The 16790-nt window shown below is 39.8% G+C and overlaps 1 protein-coding gene across 5 annotated transcripts in view; it reads left to right on the top strand.

The window, feature by feature from the left end:
* The window catches only part of TAF1 (TATA-box binding protein associated factor 1), a 103306-nt gene extending 87319 nt beyond the window's left edge, over window positions 1-15987 (top strand). For 2 of the 5 annotated variants that reach the window (XM_058658676.1, XM_058658674.1), the window contains exons 35-38: window positions 735-860; window positions 3186-3342; window positions 3948-4125; window positions 6731-8266. In XM_058658676.1, the coding sequence (XP_058514659.1) occupies window positions 735-860; window positions 3186-3342; window positions 3948-4125; window positions 6731-6953 (684 nt within the window). In that variant the 3' untranslated portion in view covers window positions 6954-8266. Of the gene's footprint in view, window positions 1-734; window positions 861-3185; window positions 3343-3947; window positions 4126-6730; window positions 8268-10564; window positions 10609-15683 lie in introns of those variants that run through there. The other 3 variants (XM_058658678.1, XM_058658677.1, XM_058658675.1) reach the window with 3 other exon arrangements.
* The last annotated feature ends 803 nt before the right edge of the window (window positions 15988-16790 follow it).

Here is a 16790-nt window from a genome sequence, read left to right as displayed (position 1 = left end):
TTGCTCTTTTCCCTTTGTATTAGATTATATGCACTTTTTTTAATCCCTTCTTTCACAGATTAACTAATTTAATAAATATTCCTTTCAAGGGAAAGAAGAAGAAAAAGAATGTTAGTTATGACTGTAGGCATTGGGTGTACCTATCTTAATTGTCACAACTCTGTGTGGTAGTATCATCTATGTGTTACAGTTAAAGAAACCAGGTAATAGTTTTTGAAGTTATCAGCTAGGAAATAGAGCCAGGACTCAAACCCAGGACAGTTTTTCCAAAGTTCGTGGCTTTTTACCATGTTGTTTTGCTTTGTAGCATGTTATGATAAGATCATAAACTGTCAAACCATTCCATGCTCTCACTAAAATTGAAGTCCCATTATTTCCTCTTAAGTTTAACAGTCAAAATCACACATGTATAAAAGCCCTGGCCCTAAAAAATTGTGGAAAAACTTAGAAAAAAAATTAGGCTAATGAATAGGGAGACTGTTAGGACATAAAAGTGATCCTTAGTGTTGGTGATTTTCTGCTGCAGGCTTCTGATCACATACAACAGATACATGTCTGGTAGTCACCGTTTCTATGAGTCCCCAAAACCTGTCCATAAAGCTCTGTCAAACTCTGTTTTGTCTTCAGCTGGATTGCTCTGCATAACCTTTTTTGAATGACTGCTCTATAGGAGAATTTTCTGTATTTCTTTTCCTTCCCTAAATATGAGCTAAATTGTATGTTTTGTGCCACAGCCTCCTGATTTGTATGATACCAGCACATCCCTCAGTATGTCTCGAGATGCCTCTGTATATCAAGATGAGAGCAATATTTCTGTCCTGGATATTTCCACTGCTACTGCAGAAAAGCCAGTAATTCAGGTAGGATGTTTGTTTCTCTTTATGAGATTGATAGTATTCCGGGAAAGTGGAGATCGTATGTGCCATACATTAAGGGTTATTGTGCCCCTTGACCCTCATGATGAAGCCTTAAAGATATGATGTCAAGATGGGATGGTGAACAAGTTTCATCACTGACACTGTCCTCTGTCTGTCTGCGTAGGCAGAGTCCAACATAGAGAAAGATGCAAGTGTGAAAAAGAGTTCAAAGCATCAGAGTGATGTAACAGGAAAAAAAAAAAAAAACAGCCATACTCGAGAAAGATTCAGATTATTAGCTTGCTACTTTTTGTATGACACAAAATAATTTGTAAAACTAAGTTTTGAAAATGGGCCTTTCTGGAGTTATCAGAAAATTATGCTCAGGATTTTACTAGTACAAAATTCAGGACAATTTTTTTATCCCATGGAGTCTGGCACAATCTATAAAGAAAGTTTGAATTAGAAAGGAACAGGGCCCGGCACTATAGCGCAGTGGCTAAAGTCTTCACCTTGCACACGCCAGGATCCCATATGGGCGCTGGTTCTAATCCCGGCAGCTCCACTTCCCATCCAGCTCCCTGCTTGTGGCCTGGAAAAGCAGTGGAGGACGGCCCAAAGCTTTGGGACCCTACACCCGCGTGGGAGACCTGGAAGAGCTCCTGGCTCCTGGCTTCGGATTGGCTCAGCTCCAGCCGTTGCGCTCACTTGGGGAGTGAATCATCGGACGGAAGATCTTCCTCTCTGTCTCTCCTTCTCTCTGTATATCTGCCTTTCCAATAAAAATCAATAAATAAAAAAGAAAGGAACAGTCCTCCTGCTAATGTGCCAGAGAGACCAGTGAAATATGGCACTGTCGTGGCTCCTGGTTTTAGCCTGGCCCAGCTCTTAACATTTGCGGCCATTTGAGGAATGAACCACCAAGAGAAGATGTCTTTGTCTCCTTCTCTTTTTAAAGTTCTTCCTTTGAAATAAGTGTCTTACCAAAAAAAAAAAAAAAAAAAAAAAAAAAAAAAAGGATCTAGCCAGGTCAAATAGTTATTTTTCTTTTTTAATATACTGGTGTTATCGCACAGCATATTAAACTTCCACTGTGATGCCAGCATCCCATATGGGTACCATTTCAAGTCTCTGCTGCCCACTTTCTTTCTTTTTTAAAGATTTATTTTATTTTTATTGCAAAGTCAAATATATACAGAGAGGGGGGGAGACAGAGAGGAACATCATCCATCCAATGATTCACTCCCCATGTGACTACAATGGCCAGAGCTGAGCCAATCCGAAGCCAGGAGCCAGAAGCTTCTTTTGGGTTTCCCACGCAGGTGCAGGGTCCCAAGATCTTAGGCTGTCCTCTACTACTTTCCCAGGCCACAAGCCCCTGCTGCATGGGTAGTGGGCTGACTGGAATTAGAACCGGCATCCAAATGGGATCCCGGTGCGTTCAAGGTGAGGACTTTAGCAGTTAGGCCACCACGCTGACCCTACCTGCTCCATTTTCAATCCAAATCCCAGCTAATCTGCCTACAAAACCAGCAAAAAAGGACCCAAATACTTGGGCCCTTTCACCCACGTGGAAGATTCATATGGAGGTCCAGGCTCCTGGCCCAGCCCTTGCCATTGTAACTACTTTGGAAATGAACCAGCAGATGGCAACTCTCTGTGTCTCTTCCTTTCTGTAAACTCTGCCTTTCTCATAAATGAATCTTTTTTTTTCTCTTAAAGAAAGGAATAGTCATTTTTTTTGTGTGTGTGATGATATAGTAAGAATAGACCAAGGGACTTCCCTGTTCTTTGGTGTTTTTACTCTGGCAGTGATTTCCAAAGAATGACTTGGGAAAATACATGTGCCTTGAGCTGTGTTAACAGCCCCAACTAGCAGTCAAGTTGGCTGAGATATCAGGAGCATGCAACCTGGGTGAGAGCCCTTGGTTAACTCCTACAGGCATATCCCTTAATGATGTGTTGTTTATGTCCCTTACTCATGTGCCGTGGCCAAGTTAGACTGGTCAAAATACTGTTGTAGATATTGAAGGATGTGAGGAGGAGGAGGATGAGAAACCTAAGACTACAGTGTCAGTGAGTATGCTTGTAGAGGGTTTATGGCTATGTTTTACCCTTATATGGTAGGAGTCCCTATGGTATAGGGCAAGCCAAATCCCAGGTTACTATTAAGCATCTTCATATAAGCTCCAATCTGACTTCAATGCTGAATGAATCTATCCAAAGTTACTTAACTTCTTATGGTGCAAAAGAGGTTACTGGTGGTGGCTTCTGGTTGTTGACTTGGTCATTTTAATAAGAATTTGACCCCCAACTGGTCTCATTCAGGAATCTGAAAATGGAGATGGCGATCTTGCAGATGAAGAGGAGAGAACTGTGCAACACTCTCAAGCCAGTGTCCTATATGAGGATTTGCTTATGTCTGAAGGAGAAGATGATGAGGAAGATGCTGGAAGTGATGAGGAAGGAGATAATCCTTTCTCTGGTACGTCTTGATAATTCACTTCTATTCCTGAGTAGCTCACAATAACACTCTTAGACATGGAAAGAAGGCTGTTGGCCCTATATGCTGTGAGCAGAAGCAACCTCTTTTGTTGAAGTTAATAGACCTGAGTACTGAAGCGCCTAGTCAGATGATCTTGTCCATCAACTTAAGAGGACATGAAAATATAACACAGGTGGTACAGAAGATACTGGAAAAGGGAGTGCCCAATTTTGATCTGAGTACCTACTGAAAATGAGAACAAATATTAGGTGTGACTACAGTGAAGAAAAAGTAAGGGAAAATATCCTGTTTGAGAATGCTTTGTGGGTTTATGTCAGTGGTAGGGGAATAGTATTTGAAGAGATCCTAGGGCATAGGAAACAGGTTGAGAAGGAAGAAGGAGGCTGTTATTTGGATTCAGTTTCTAAAACACAAATCTTGCCACTGTTGAACCTAGGTAATTGCAAAACAGATCTGTGAGATGAGGAATATGGTCAAGATGTCTTTATTGATGTGTGAATGTAACTTGTTTCGAAAGATCAAGCCTTTATGTTCATTCTGTTAAGCTTATCTCTTGATGAACGAAGATCTGTGTCTTTCTACAGCTATCCAGCTGAGTGAGAGTGGAAGTGACTCTGATGTGGGATCTGGTGGTGTAAGACCTAAACAGCCCCGTGTGCTTCAGGAGAACACAAGAATGGGCATGGAAAATGAAGAAAGCATGATGTCCTATGAGGGAGACGGTGGGGAGGCTTCCCATGGTTTGGAGGATAGCAACATCAGGTAATGGGCAGCAACATGCTACAGGGCAGTGGCATCAGTGCCCAACTATGATGTCAGAGGGCCCAGCCTCAGATTACTTTCATCATCAAAGAATTTCTGAGCATCTACTAGGGCTGTGTACTGTGATAGGCCTTGGGGATACACAGAGGAGCAAGACATATACAGTGCCCTTGAGGGGTTTACAGTTTAGTGGAAAAGACTAACACAAACAAATGATAACCAATACAATGTGATAAGTGTTACAACATAAGTGAGTACAGAGTGCCAAGGTACCTCTAAGAGAAGGAAGTGTCTCATTGTGCTTGGAGAAAGGTTCACAAATGAAAGGAACATTTGAACTGGGCTTGGAGAATGAATAGAAGTCCACTTCCAAGTAGATATATTTACCGTGGGTGGGAAGATCCTTGGGGATATAACAATATGTTCAAAGCAGGACAAATATGAAGTATGTTACAGAGTAAAGGGAGGTTGGTGTAGGGGGCCAGTTTAGAAGCAGAAATAGCAAGGAATTAGCATTGTAGAGGACCTTAAATGGCACGCTAAGACATTTGGATTTTTTCTCCAAGTAATAGTGAGTCATTACTTTTAGGAAAAGGAAGTAGTATCTTACCCATTGAATAACCCTTAGTGCAATATTGAGCAGATTTGAGAATATCAGCAGAGATCTTCAGGAAGAAGGGGAGATAAAGGGACATATTTATCCAGAGGCTATTTAAAAGATATATCAGTTGGATCTAGGAGATAACGAGTTCAGGTAAATGATAAATAGGAATGTCACTGAAAAAAAAAAAAGGAAGAGCAGGTATTAGATGTGATATGAAAGGAAGGAAAAATGAATTTGCTTTGGGGACATGTTGGATTTAATGTATATATGATACATCTAGATGGCAGTGTTTTATTTATTATTTATTTATTATTCATTCAGTAATTCTTACCCTAAGTACAGAAGCAACTAAGACATGGCCACTTTCAAAGAGTTAAGTCTAGCGTAAAACTTAAAATTGGAACAAACAAAGTAGAATATGATTAAAAGGACTAGGATTTAAAATGAATTTAAACTGGGATTTTTAAATGGAGGAGGAAGAGAGGTGGTTAAAGAAGGAAACTGAGTAGGAATATTAGTTAGCTAGATGAAGAAGAAAGCAACAGACAGCCCGGAGACCAAGAACAGCATGTGTGAAGACCACGAGCATAAAACACTTCGAGAAAACTCCAGTCTCACTCAGCATGTCTGCAGCTTTTCATTATTCCCTGTAAGATGATCTTTACCATAGAAATAATTCAAAGAGGTAGGTAAGCCCAAAGCTTTGGGCAGGTATTGAATGAGATTGCTCTTTGTCTTGCCCACCCCCCCCAAATATGGACCAAAAAACATGAGCTAGTATTTCACAAAGGAAATGTAAATGGCCAATAAATACATTAAAAATTAGCTTCCCTAATAATAGAAATGCAGTAAAACAAGTATAGTTTTATACCTGTCAAATTGGTAAAGATTAGAACATGGGGATATGATTTTCAAATTACTGATGGTAATAAAATGATAAGATAGGATGGGTAGAGGAGAGATATAGGAATTTATTATTGTGATAAGTTTTTAAATGTCCATCCTCTTTAGCCCCATAATTCCATATCTAGGAGAGTATTCTATGGGAGTAATAAAACACGTTCATTAAGACATTTGTATAAGCATGTGTATCAGAGTGTTGTTTTCTAAAAGAGAAACTGGAGACAGCGTAAATGTTCTAGTGGAAAACTGTTGATATTACAACCATACAGTGGAAACCATGCAGCTATTAAAATGCTATAGATGTATGTTCACTGACATGAAAAGATGTTTGTTATTAGTGGAAAAAAGATTCCTGAAGAGTATAATAGAGAATCCCAATTTTGTAAATAAAATGTTTAAACAACTGCTGAAGTGTATAGATAAAGTTTGAAAGGTCATATAACCAAAAGGTTATCTCTGGATGGTGGAGTTATTGGTAACTTTTCCCTTTTTTGTTGTTGTTTTGTGATTTTTTTTGTGTGTGTGTACTAATTTTTTTAACCAGTGAATGTGCATTACTTGTGATTTTTAAAATAATAAACAAACAAACAAAAAAATAAAGAGCACTCTGGCAGAAGTGTGAAGAATTAATTGGAGGAGAGAAAAACTGGAGCCATGAAGCGTTATTTTGGCATTGCAGACCAGAAGTAACAAAGCAGTAAGCTAAGACAGGAGAGTAGGGATGGAAAGGAAGGTATAGAGACAAGATATATTTGGAGAAAGAATCTTCAGAATTAGTGACTAATTGATTATGTAGATAAGTTAAACTTAAGTGGTAGGTGAAACTGTCGGAGTGTTTATGGTTATGTTAGCTGGAAGTGTATGTTGTTCACATATAGAGGAGTTTCTTTCATTCAAATTCTTGTGTATGTGATGTTGGCAAGTTGATGTTTTTGAACAGGATCCTTTTTCTCTTGAGGATCTGTAGAATAGTCCAGAAACAATCACTTTAGTGTCCAGGGGAAGTGAGATGGGTTGATCCCTTGATGGCATGAGAATGGGAATGGTCAGTTAGAGGACGATGCCCGAGCTTGAGAGATGACATATTTTTCTTCTCAGTTATGGGAGCTATGAGGAGCCTGACCCCAAGTCGAACACCCAAGACACAAGCTTCAGCAGCATCGGTGGGTATGAGGTATCAGAGGAGGAAGACGAGGAGGAGGAGGAAGAGCAGCGCTCTGGGCCGAGTGTACTAAGCCAGGTCCACCTCTCAGAGGACGAGGAGGACAGTGAGGAGTTCCACTCCAATGCTGGGGACAGTGACTTGGACTCTGATGAATGAGGCTTCCTTTGGGCCTCCTTGGTCAGCCTTTCCTGTTCTCCAGCCTAGGTGGTTCACCATTCCCCAATTTAATTTGTTTCTATTTGTATGCTGTCTGATCCTGAAATCACTAGAATAACTAACACCTTTAGCCTTTAAAAAATAGTGAGTAACTAGGAATAAATCATCTCTCCTGGTCTGGGACAATGTTACCCTCTGATCAAAACAAAGCAACTCCCTTCCCCCTACCACTACCAGATAGAAAACAAGCTCGTTCTTCGTTGTCTTCCTTTAACTTCATTTGTTGCTCTTGATCTAATTTTCCTCTGGGAAGGAGAAATTATAAAAGGACTAATTATGTCCTCTTGATGTGTTAGGAATTTCCTAGCATAATATCATCTCAGTTTTCTAATTTGCAGGCTGAATAAGTGAGAGTTCCCCTGCTGGGACAGAGAATTGGGATCTGGGAGGCTCTGTGCCACATTTAACAGACCTGCTGGACAAACTACCGTTATTTTGTGATTTATTTGATTATGCAATGCCTTGTTCCTAAATGAATTTGAGGCAAATGACTATAGATTTTTGAAACCAACTATATGTCAGAAGCAATATGTGGTCTTATAATAAATGTGTTCTGTCCCCCACCCACCCAGGGGAAATAATAGGAAAATGGTAAGTTCCTTAGGACAAAATGGTAAGTTTCTTTTCATGCTTGGGATATGGTTCTGTGCATAGTAGGTACTCAGCAAATGTTCCTAAAGCATTGGTTCCTCAACAGTTAAATTACTGAGTACCTGCTCCAAGATAAACACTCCATCAGATCCTTTGGATGGAAAGGTAACTCAAAACATGTAAATGAATTACTGCAATACTGTGAGATAAGTACAATTAAGAAGCTAGCTATAAAGTATAGGGGTAAATAGAGAAGTGATTATGTCTTGAAAAAAGTTGGGAAGTCTTGTCTTCTAGAGATCATTTTTAAGCTGATTGTTGGAAGAATTAGGGACTTGCCAGATGGAAAAGTCCAGGCAGAATGTAACACAAAGTGAAAAGGCCAAAATCTAGGAATGACAGAGTGTGTTCCTAGTTTGTTTGTTTGTTTGTTTGTACTGCCTTTGTTTCAGGAAGAATTTAAGGTAATTTATGTTCCAGTCTTTTCATACTGGAGTGGTTAGAGATGAGACTCAAAGATGGCAGGAAGTATATTATCAAGAGTTTTGTAATTGATGCTTGAATATGAATTTTATATAATGGAAAACGAACCCAAGAGGACTGATAATCAGATTTGTTGTGAATTTTCTGTATATTGAATGAATGAAGATAGAAATTGAAGATCAATATGTACATTTATATGATTTCATTTTTGTAAAAGGCAAAAGTGCATTTATGTGTGTTTATATATACTTGTATATACAAAGGAAAATGTTTTCAAAGGATATACTTTAACTTGTTCACAGTGATAACCTCTGGGGAATGGGATTAGAGGGAAGGGGATTTATGTGGCTGTCTGTATACTGGGTGGGATATTGTGCTTTTATTTCTGTATTTGAATTTTTAATAAATATGTATTATTTATAATAAAACTTTAAAAAATTACAGCACTAGTGTGGAAAATGGTTTGGAGGGGAGCATATTTAGTTCATGAGGGGAGTGGAGGTCAGACTAGATTTGAGGCACTGAAATAGAAGAGGGATGAATATGAGAGATCGTTAGGGGGTAGGATAAATTGGACTTGATGGCCAAAGGATGTTTGGGGGTGGGTAAGAAGAAATAGGGAGAGGTGGCTTCCAGAATTTTGGTTTGGGAGATGGAATTGAGTATAAAATATCCCTACATTTACTTCAACAATTATCAAACTTTTTAGTTGAGCAGTTTGCCAGATGCTGATATGGAAGTAAGATACCATTTCTGATTACAAGGCACTTACTATTTATGCAGAATAAGAGATAAAGGAATAAATAAGTTTAATAAAAAGTGATTGTTGCAAAGTAAGTAGTTATTTACAAGGTCCCATGATGGGGAAGACTTCTCCACTTAAGAACAGAGAGGCTTCACAGAAGTTACCCTTAAAGATCATAGAGAGAAAGGAGTTTACTAGAGACTTATAGGAGTGAGGGCAAGAGGGCATTCTAAATAGAGAAAACAATGCTTAGGAGCATAAAACAACATGTTCATCGTACTACAAGTAGTTCTGAGTGCCTGTAACAAAGTATCTGGAGCATAATGACGATAAGCTCAGAATGAAATGCTCATTTTAGAACCATCACTTTGGCAGCAGTGTGACAGAAGTGATGCCAAATGAGAAATGTTAGAAATTATGAGCTAGTAATAGTAGGAATGGGATAGGAGGAGTGTCTTAGTGACTGCATGATGCAGAGACTGGAACCTGAATTTCTTATGTAGATGACTACAAAAAAGTTATTTCATTCACTAGACACATTGATAGTGGAAGATAGGGGAAACGGCTAACTTCAGTTTGCAACATGTAAATTTGAAGGATGATAGCATTTAAGCAACCCTGGGAGATCACCCAGAAAGCATGCATAGAGTCAGAAAAGGATGGAGAATGGGGTCTTTGTCAAAATCAATATTTAGGGACAATCAGAAATGGAAAATCTGAAGAGAATGAGTTCTTCCCAAGGAAAAGGTTTTTATGGAGTAAAGGAGAAAAATAAAACATACCTCAGAGAAGTAAACTCAAGGCCTGAGAGAGAACCTTTGGGTTTGGCAACTAGTAGGTCCCTGGTGACCTGAGCCAGCGAACAGTTTTAGCAGACCTGTGAAACTGGAATTCCAGTCATTGGCAGTAGGAGGAACAGATGGGAGGTAAGGAAGTGATGATAAGTGATCTGGACAGAAAGCCAGGCTGTAAAGAATAAAAGATGAGAGATAAATATGTTTTACATAGCCTAGGGGGAGAAAGCCAATAGAGAAGCAGAGGCTGGAAAAACAAGAGAGGCTAACTATTGGAAGGATCTGTAAAAACAGGATGTTAGCTAACTTAAGTATGGAAATGTGCCTTATATAGGGAGAGGACAAATGGATGCAGTTACATTAGTTGAAAGAGAAGTTCCTAGCTTCAGTGTCCTCTGTGAAGTAAGGGGTAGCATTCTGTGACAAAGTGAAGTTGAGTGAAGTGTTGAATCACTGAGGAGGATAACAAAAAGTTGGAAACAAACTCGGTCAGTGTCCATCCATAGCAAAGTTGAATTATTGTGTGTCCATTCATTGTAAAATGTGCAACTGTTAAAGGGAAATCAATGTGCTAGTGTTCAAAGATTTTTAAAACTAAGTCCTAGAACAGTAGGAAGGGCTTGGTTTCATTTGTTTGGAGGACAAAGAAATAGGAATTCTTGTTTCCATACAGAATGTGTAAAAAGACTGGGCAAGATATTTCATACTGTGAGCATATCTAGCAGCAAGGTAAAATGTTGGGGCAGGCTCATTCTTTTCACCCTAAATCGTTCTGTTTAACTTGGAACATTTTGCTTAGTAATTTTTTTTCGTGGTCACAGAGCAAAGTGGGACCTGGAGCTGACTGTGGGTCCCTAAAAAACGAGTATTCAGTCCCCAATTGAGGCTAAAGACTATTGTTTTTCAGTGACACTATTTATTGTGTGGTTCTTCTCCAGAGGTGCTTCAGCAACACAGCTGTCAGGGAATGGAAGCAGAAAAGGTAATGCCATCTCAGGTGAAGACCTGATTATCAGAGAAATTGGCAGATTTTATTTCATTTCAGTATCCTTTTCTTGACTACCCTATATCAAGCACTGTGCTAGGTGCTGTGAATACAAACTGGTCTGCTGTTGGGCAAGTCCATGCAAGAGTGTGATAAATAAAACGATCAAATACATACACTGCACTTTGAAGGTACAGAGGAGGATATAATTCTAACTCTGGACCGAAGGAAGACCTTACCATGGATGACGAGTGTTGAGTTAGCTGTACTGAGAAGGCATTGGGGAATGGGCAGCAATGCATGCAGAGAAAATAGAATGTATATGCAAAGAGTATGTGATGGTGAATAGTGAGGAATGGATGAGAGCATGGTGTACAAGGAAGGGGCTGGCAAGAAGTGAAACTGGAATTAGCTGGGGTTGGGCTTGATCCTGAAGACGATAGAGATCTATTGAAGAAGGACTATGATGACTTTAGTCAGCAATTGTAGAATTTAGTTGCAGCAGTCTTGTAAGCAAGGTATGAGTCAGTTTTAAGTGGGCAGAGATGTGATGGAATTTTTAAGAGGGAGATGTAAGACTTGGTGACTGATGAAATGTGGGAAATAGTCATTGACTCTACTAGGTACCAGGTATCTGAATACAGCAGTGAATGAAATGAACCCTGAAAAGAACTTAAGGGTTTAGTGTGCGTTGGGGGCGGTAGACGTTGAACAAGAGTAAGAGTTATTGGAGACATGGGGAGTGAGGGTATTAATGTAATACTACATTAGTATTTAGAGCTGCCTTGCTGAGTAGTTGTCTTTTGCATATAAATATGCATGTATGACTTTGGTAAAATTAAGACCTTTTTAATTTGAAAAGGTAAGCAATGAAAGAACCATAAAATATTTCTTTTTTTTTTAAAGATTTATTCATTTTATTACAAAGTCAGATATACAGAGAGGAGGAGAGACAGAGAGGAAGATCTTCTGTCCGATGATTCACTCCCCAAGTGAGCCGCGACGGGCCGGTGTGCACCGATCTGAAACCGGGAACCAGGAACCTCTTCCGGGTCTCCCACGCGGGTGCAGGGTCCCAAGGTTTTGGGCCGTCCCCGACTGCTTTCCAGGCCACAAGCAGGGAGCTGGATGGGAAGTGGAGCTGCCGGGATTAGAACCGGCGCCCATATGGGATCCTGGCGCGTTCAAGGCGAGGACTTTTAGCTGCTAGGCCACGCTGCCGGGCCCCATAAAATATTTCTTCAACTGGCCAGAGAAGTAAATGGAATGAATATGTGCTGTTTTAAAGCAGGCCAGAGGAGAAGAGTTTCCAAGGATGGAGGAGGCAGCAGAAAGGTCAGTCAGAAAAGGAATGAAATTTGGCATTTGGTGAACCAAGTAAAAACCATTTCTTTGGAATGATGGATACACAAATCAGATGGCAAGTGGGTTGGAGAACTGAATGTGACAAAATACAGATGGTTTCTAGGAGGATGATTTGATTGAATAACTATCATTTTATTGTGCCAGCCTCTTTACAGAGTGCTCTACTTTCTTGACCACATTTAATTCTAATCTGTGAGAGCAGGTTTTATAATTTCCATGTTTCCAATAAGGAAACTTGTTCAGGTAGAGAGATCAGCCTTAGACCCAGGGCAGCCTTTCAATTAAGGCCAGAAAGATACTTATCAAAGATAGTATAAACAGTTGGAAGGGAACAAACCCTGCCACAGAGCTTTGTATGCCCCATTGAGTTTTTGTTTTTGTTTTTTAAAGATTTATTTATTTTCATTACAAAGTCAGATATACAGAGAGGAGGAGAGACAGAGAGGAAGATCTTCCGTCCAATGATTCACTCCCCAAGTGACCGCAACGGCCAGTGCTGTGCCGATCCGGAGCCAGGAACCAGGAACTTCCTCCAGGTCTCCCACACTGGTGCAGGGTCCCAAAGAATTGGGCGGTCCCCGACTGCTTGTTTTTGTTTTAATCCTGAAAGTATAGGGAAATTTCAGTGGGAGTGTGGTAGAACCCAGGAAGTGATCTCAGGTTTGTGTTTGTAAAACTATATGAAAGTGGGCTTGGCAGCGTGGCCTGGTGGCTAAGGTCCTCACCTTGATCCCATATGGCCGCTGGTTCTAATCCTGGCGGCTCCACTTCCTCTCTATCTCTCCTCCTCTCAGTATATCTGACTTTGTAATAAAAATAAAATCAATCTTAAAAAAAAGTCTTTAAAAAAAAAGTATTTGAGTAATCACTTAAAAAAAAACTATATGAAAGTAAGCAGTTTCTTGTGTGTTTTTTTTTAATAAAATGCCATCTTTTTCTTAAAGATTTATTTATTTGTATTGGAAAGTCAGATATACAGAGAGGAGGAGAGACAGAGAGGAAGGTCTCCCATCCGTTGATTCACTCCCCAAGTGGCTGCAATGACTAGAGCTGAGCCGATCCAAAGTCAGGAGCCCAGAGCCTCTTCCAGGTCTCCCTCTTGGGTGCAGAATCCCAAGGCCACAAGCAGGGAGCTGGACGGGAAATGGAGTTGCTGGGATTAGAACTGGCATTCATATAGGATCCTGGCATGTACAAGGCGAGGATTTTAGCTGCTAGGCCACTGCACCACACCCAATTTCTTTCTCTTAAAGATGTGCTTATTTATTTGCAAGGCAGATTTACAGAGAGAAGGAGAGACAGAGAGAAATGGTCTTCTATCTGCTGGTTCACTCCCTAAATGGCTGCAACAGCTGAGCTGAGCTGATACAAAGCCAGGAGTTTCCTCTGGGTCTCCCACGCAGGTATATGGTCCCAAGGCCTTGGGTTATCCTTTATTGCTTTTCCAGGCCATAAGTAGGGATCTGAATGGGAAGTAGAGCAGCCAGAACACAAACCAGAGCCCATATGGGATCCCAACACTGCAAGATAGAGGATTAACCCAATTAAGCCACTGCGCCAGTCCCCTTGTGTTTTTTTTTTTTTTTCTATTACTATTCCTTTTGCTATTCTGTGTCCTTAGGAACTGCAGTACAGTGTTTGCTAAATACAGTCATATTCCTTCCCTCAATTTGAGGATAAACAACTGCCATGCTTGTTAACAACAGCACTGACACCTAGACCCTAATTTAGTCCTTTTGAATCAGAAAATCTAGGGAAGAAGGTAGTCTGTGTTTTGCCACAGGCCAAGTGATGTGTTTTAGAGATTTATTTATTTAATTATTTAAGATGGATTTATTTGAAAGGTAGTGTTACAGAGAAATAAAGATATTGTCTGCTGACTCACTCCCAAAATGGCAGTGGCTAGGACTGGGCCAGATGGAAAACCAGGTCTCCCATGTGAGTGACAGGGACCCGCATACCTGGGCTGTGATCCATTGCTTTCCCAGGCCATTCTCAAGGAGCTGGTTTAGAAGTGAAACAGGAGGAAACCAGCCCCAGTATATGATGCCTGCATCTTAGGCAACAGCTTAATTTGCTATGCCCACAGTATGAACACCCAAAATGATGAGAAGTTTGAGAAACTGTGATATAGCAACATTGCCAAATAAATGTTATCCTTTCTTTTGGCTATTAAACTAGTGCGTGTCAAGTGAGGTAGCAGTTTCTCAATGTACATTTCTATTCTTAGACTTAGAATATGCAGTTATGATATGCATAACTGTATATTTGGCACAAATATTTCCTAAGTAATAGCAGTACTATTAGCAGTAATCCATTGGTGAGGGCCTGGTGTGATGATTCAGTAGCTAAATTCTTTTTCTTTTTTTCTAAAGATTTATTTTATTTTCACCACAATGTCAGATATACTGAGAGGAGGAGAGACAGAGAGGAAGTGGAGCTGCCGGGATTAGAACCAGCGGCCACATGGGATCAAGGCGAGGACCTTAGCCACCAGGCCACGCTGCCAAGCCCAGTAGCTAAATTCTTGCTATGCATGCCTGGGATCCCGTATGTGTACTGGTTCATGTCCCAGCTGCCTCACTTCCCATCCAGCTCCCTGCTTGTGGCCTGGGAAAGCAGTGGAGGATGGCTCAAAGCCTTGGGACACTGCACCTGCGTGGGAGACCTGGAAGAAGCTCCAGATTTTGGATGGGCTCAGGTCTTGGGTACTGTGGTCACTTGGGGGGGTGAACCAGCAGACGAAAGATCTTTCTGTATCTCCTTCTGCGTAATCTGACTTTCAATAAAAATAAAGAAATCTGGCCCAGCACGGTGGTCTAGCGGCTAAAGTCCTTTCCTTGCAAGCTCTGGGATCCCATATGGGCACCAGTTCTAATCCTAGCAGCCCCACTTCCCATCCAGCTCCCTGCTTGTGGCCTGGGAAAGCAGTCGAGGATGGCCCAAGGCCTTGGGACCCTACACCCATGTGGAAAACCCAGAAGAAGCTCCTTGCTCCTGGCTTTGGATCGGCACAGCTCCAGCCATTGCAGTGACTTGTGGAGTGAATCAACGGGCAGAAAATCTTCCTCTCTCTCTCTTCTTCTCTGTATATCTGACTTTGTAATAAAAATAAGTTAAAAAAAGACCTATATTAAATAAGTAAATAATCTTTTTTTAAAAAAAGAAAATATAGCAAAACTTTAAAATTGCCAGGTAGATTAGAAAATTGTCCTTTTTTTTGGCTCATAACTTAATTTTCAAGGATTTTTTTAGAAGAACAAATTGCTCTTACTTTATATTTCATCTATCCCTAAATGCCATGCATAAGCTGTAATGATTAAAAATAGGAATAAATGATAAATTCTGTGTGTTGGTTTAAATGATTGTAAAACTCTCAAAATTATTTCTTTTAAATTTTACCTACATGGGTTTGAGTTTACCACATTTTGGTGACTCGAAATCTAGTGTTTTTTAGGCAGCTCTGTTTTATAGCTTTTCAACTTCTTTAAATATTTATTCATTCTGATTTGCAATAAAGTTTAAGTGTGTGCTTTTAAGTTTGTGAGTCTATCACGTAAGGTGTAAGAACTTACCTCAACCAAAAAGTTGACTTATTGTCATATAGGTAAGTAGTAAGCAAGATTTAAAATTTATTTGAACAGATGTAGGGCATGTCCTATCAATGATCACAAAATTACTCTGTCTTCTTCTTTTTCCTTTTCCAGTGATACCAAGAATACACTAAGTACGCTAAGGGAAGGAAAAGGCTATATTGGAAAATTGGAAGAGATAAATGACCAAACCTGGAGAAATAGTTAAATACCTAAGAAGGAAAAGAATTTATAAATGAGAAATGAGAATTACTAGGGTGCCAGAGATACTTTGCTTCAATTCTTCAAACTGGAAAATATATCAGTAGTAAGTGTATCAGAAGCCATTTGTTTTAGACAATTCACTTCTTGAATTCCTTAATCCTAAATGTGCACCATTTGTCTATTTTTGAAAATAATACCAGCATAATGCAAACCAACCTTATTGTTTGTTTCTCTTTTAAAAATTTTTAACAGATTCAATGTAGTTTATAGACACAGTAATGACTTTTTCCTACCTTTTCTCCCCCTTCCCTCCTGTTCCTTTCTTTAAAAAATGTAGAATACATCCAATGCCATCCTTGCTCTAGAGCCTTGCCAATCTGCTCTTTCAATTGTAGTATGTGTGTTGCGGGGCCCTGTTTCTTTGTTTCTTTGCCCAGTGTGCCTGAAGGTTTAAGATAAGCTTTCAGGGCAAAAAAAAAAAAAGATTCTCAAGGCGGAGAGATCCTATCAGATACCTGGTGGGGAAAAGGGGGGGTTCTTTTTAAAGCTTCCAAGTGACTGTCCCCCAATCCCTCAATACCTGATTTGGACAATTTTGTGAGGTTTCTCCAATATTGCTAAATTTCAGCTGTAAGAAAAGCTATGAACTGTCCCAGAAAAATACATTTATACATAAAGTTTTGTATATAATACCAGATTATGTCTACAGCTCCTGCTTAAGAAACTAACAACTTGGGGCGGGGAGACCTTGGGGAAGGGCACAGGCAACCCCAGAGCCTATGGAACTATACCATAAAACCAAATACTTAAAAAAAGGAAACTAACTTAAACTAACTAAAGAGAACAATTTACTGAGGTTTCAATTATTCTCCCTCAAAAGATGCCTTAAATTTCGAACAACAGAGCATGATTTAAATGCTTCTGTATCTTAACAAAAAAATGTTAAACAAATTGCAAATAAGTAAATAAACAAAAATCCCATTTCGGAATCCATGTAATAGTATGCTGGTTTTAAAT

The sequence above is a fragment of the Ochotona princeps genome, chromosome X (assembly GCF_030435755.1).
Source record: "Ochotona princeps isolate mOchPri1 chromosome X, mOchPri1.hap1, whole genome shotgun sequence".
Taxonomy (NCBI): domain Eukaryota; kingdom Metazoa; phylum Chordata; class Mammalia; order Lagomorpha; family Ochotonidae; genus Ochotona; species Ochotona princeps.
The sequence above is the reverse complement of the archived record's forward strand: the minus strand, read 5'-3'. Positions and strand labels throughout refer to the sequence as shown.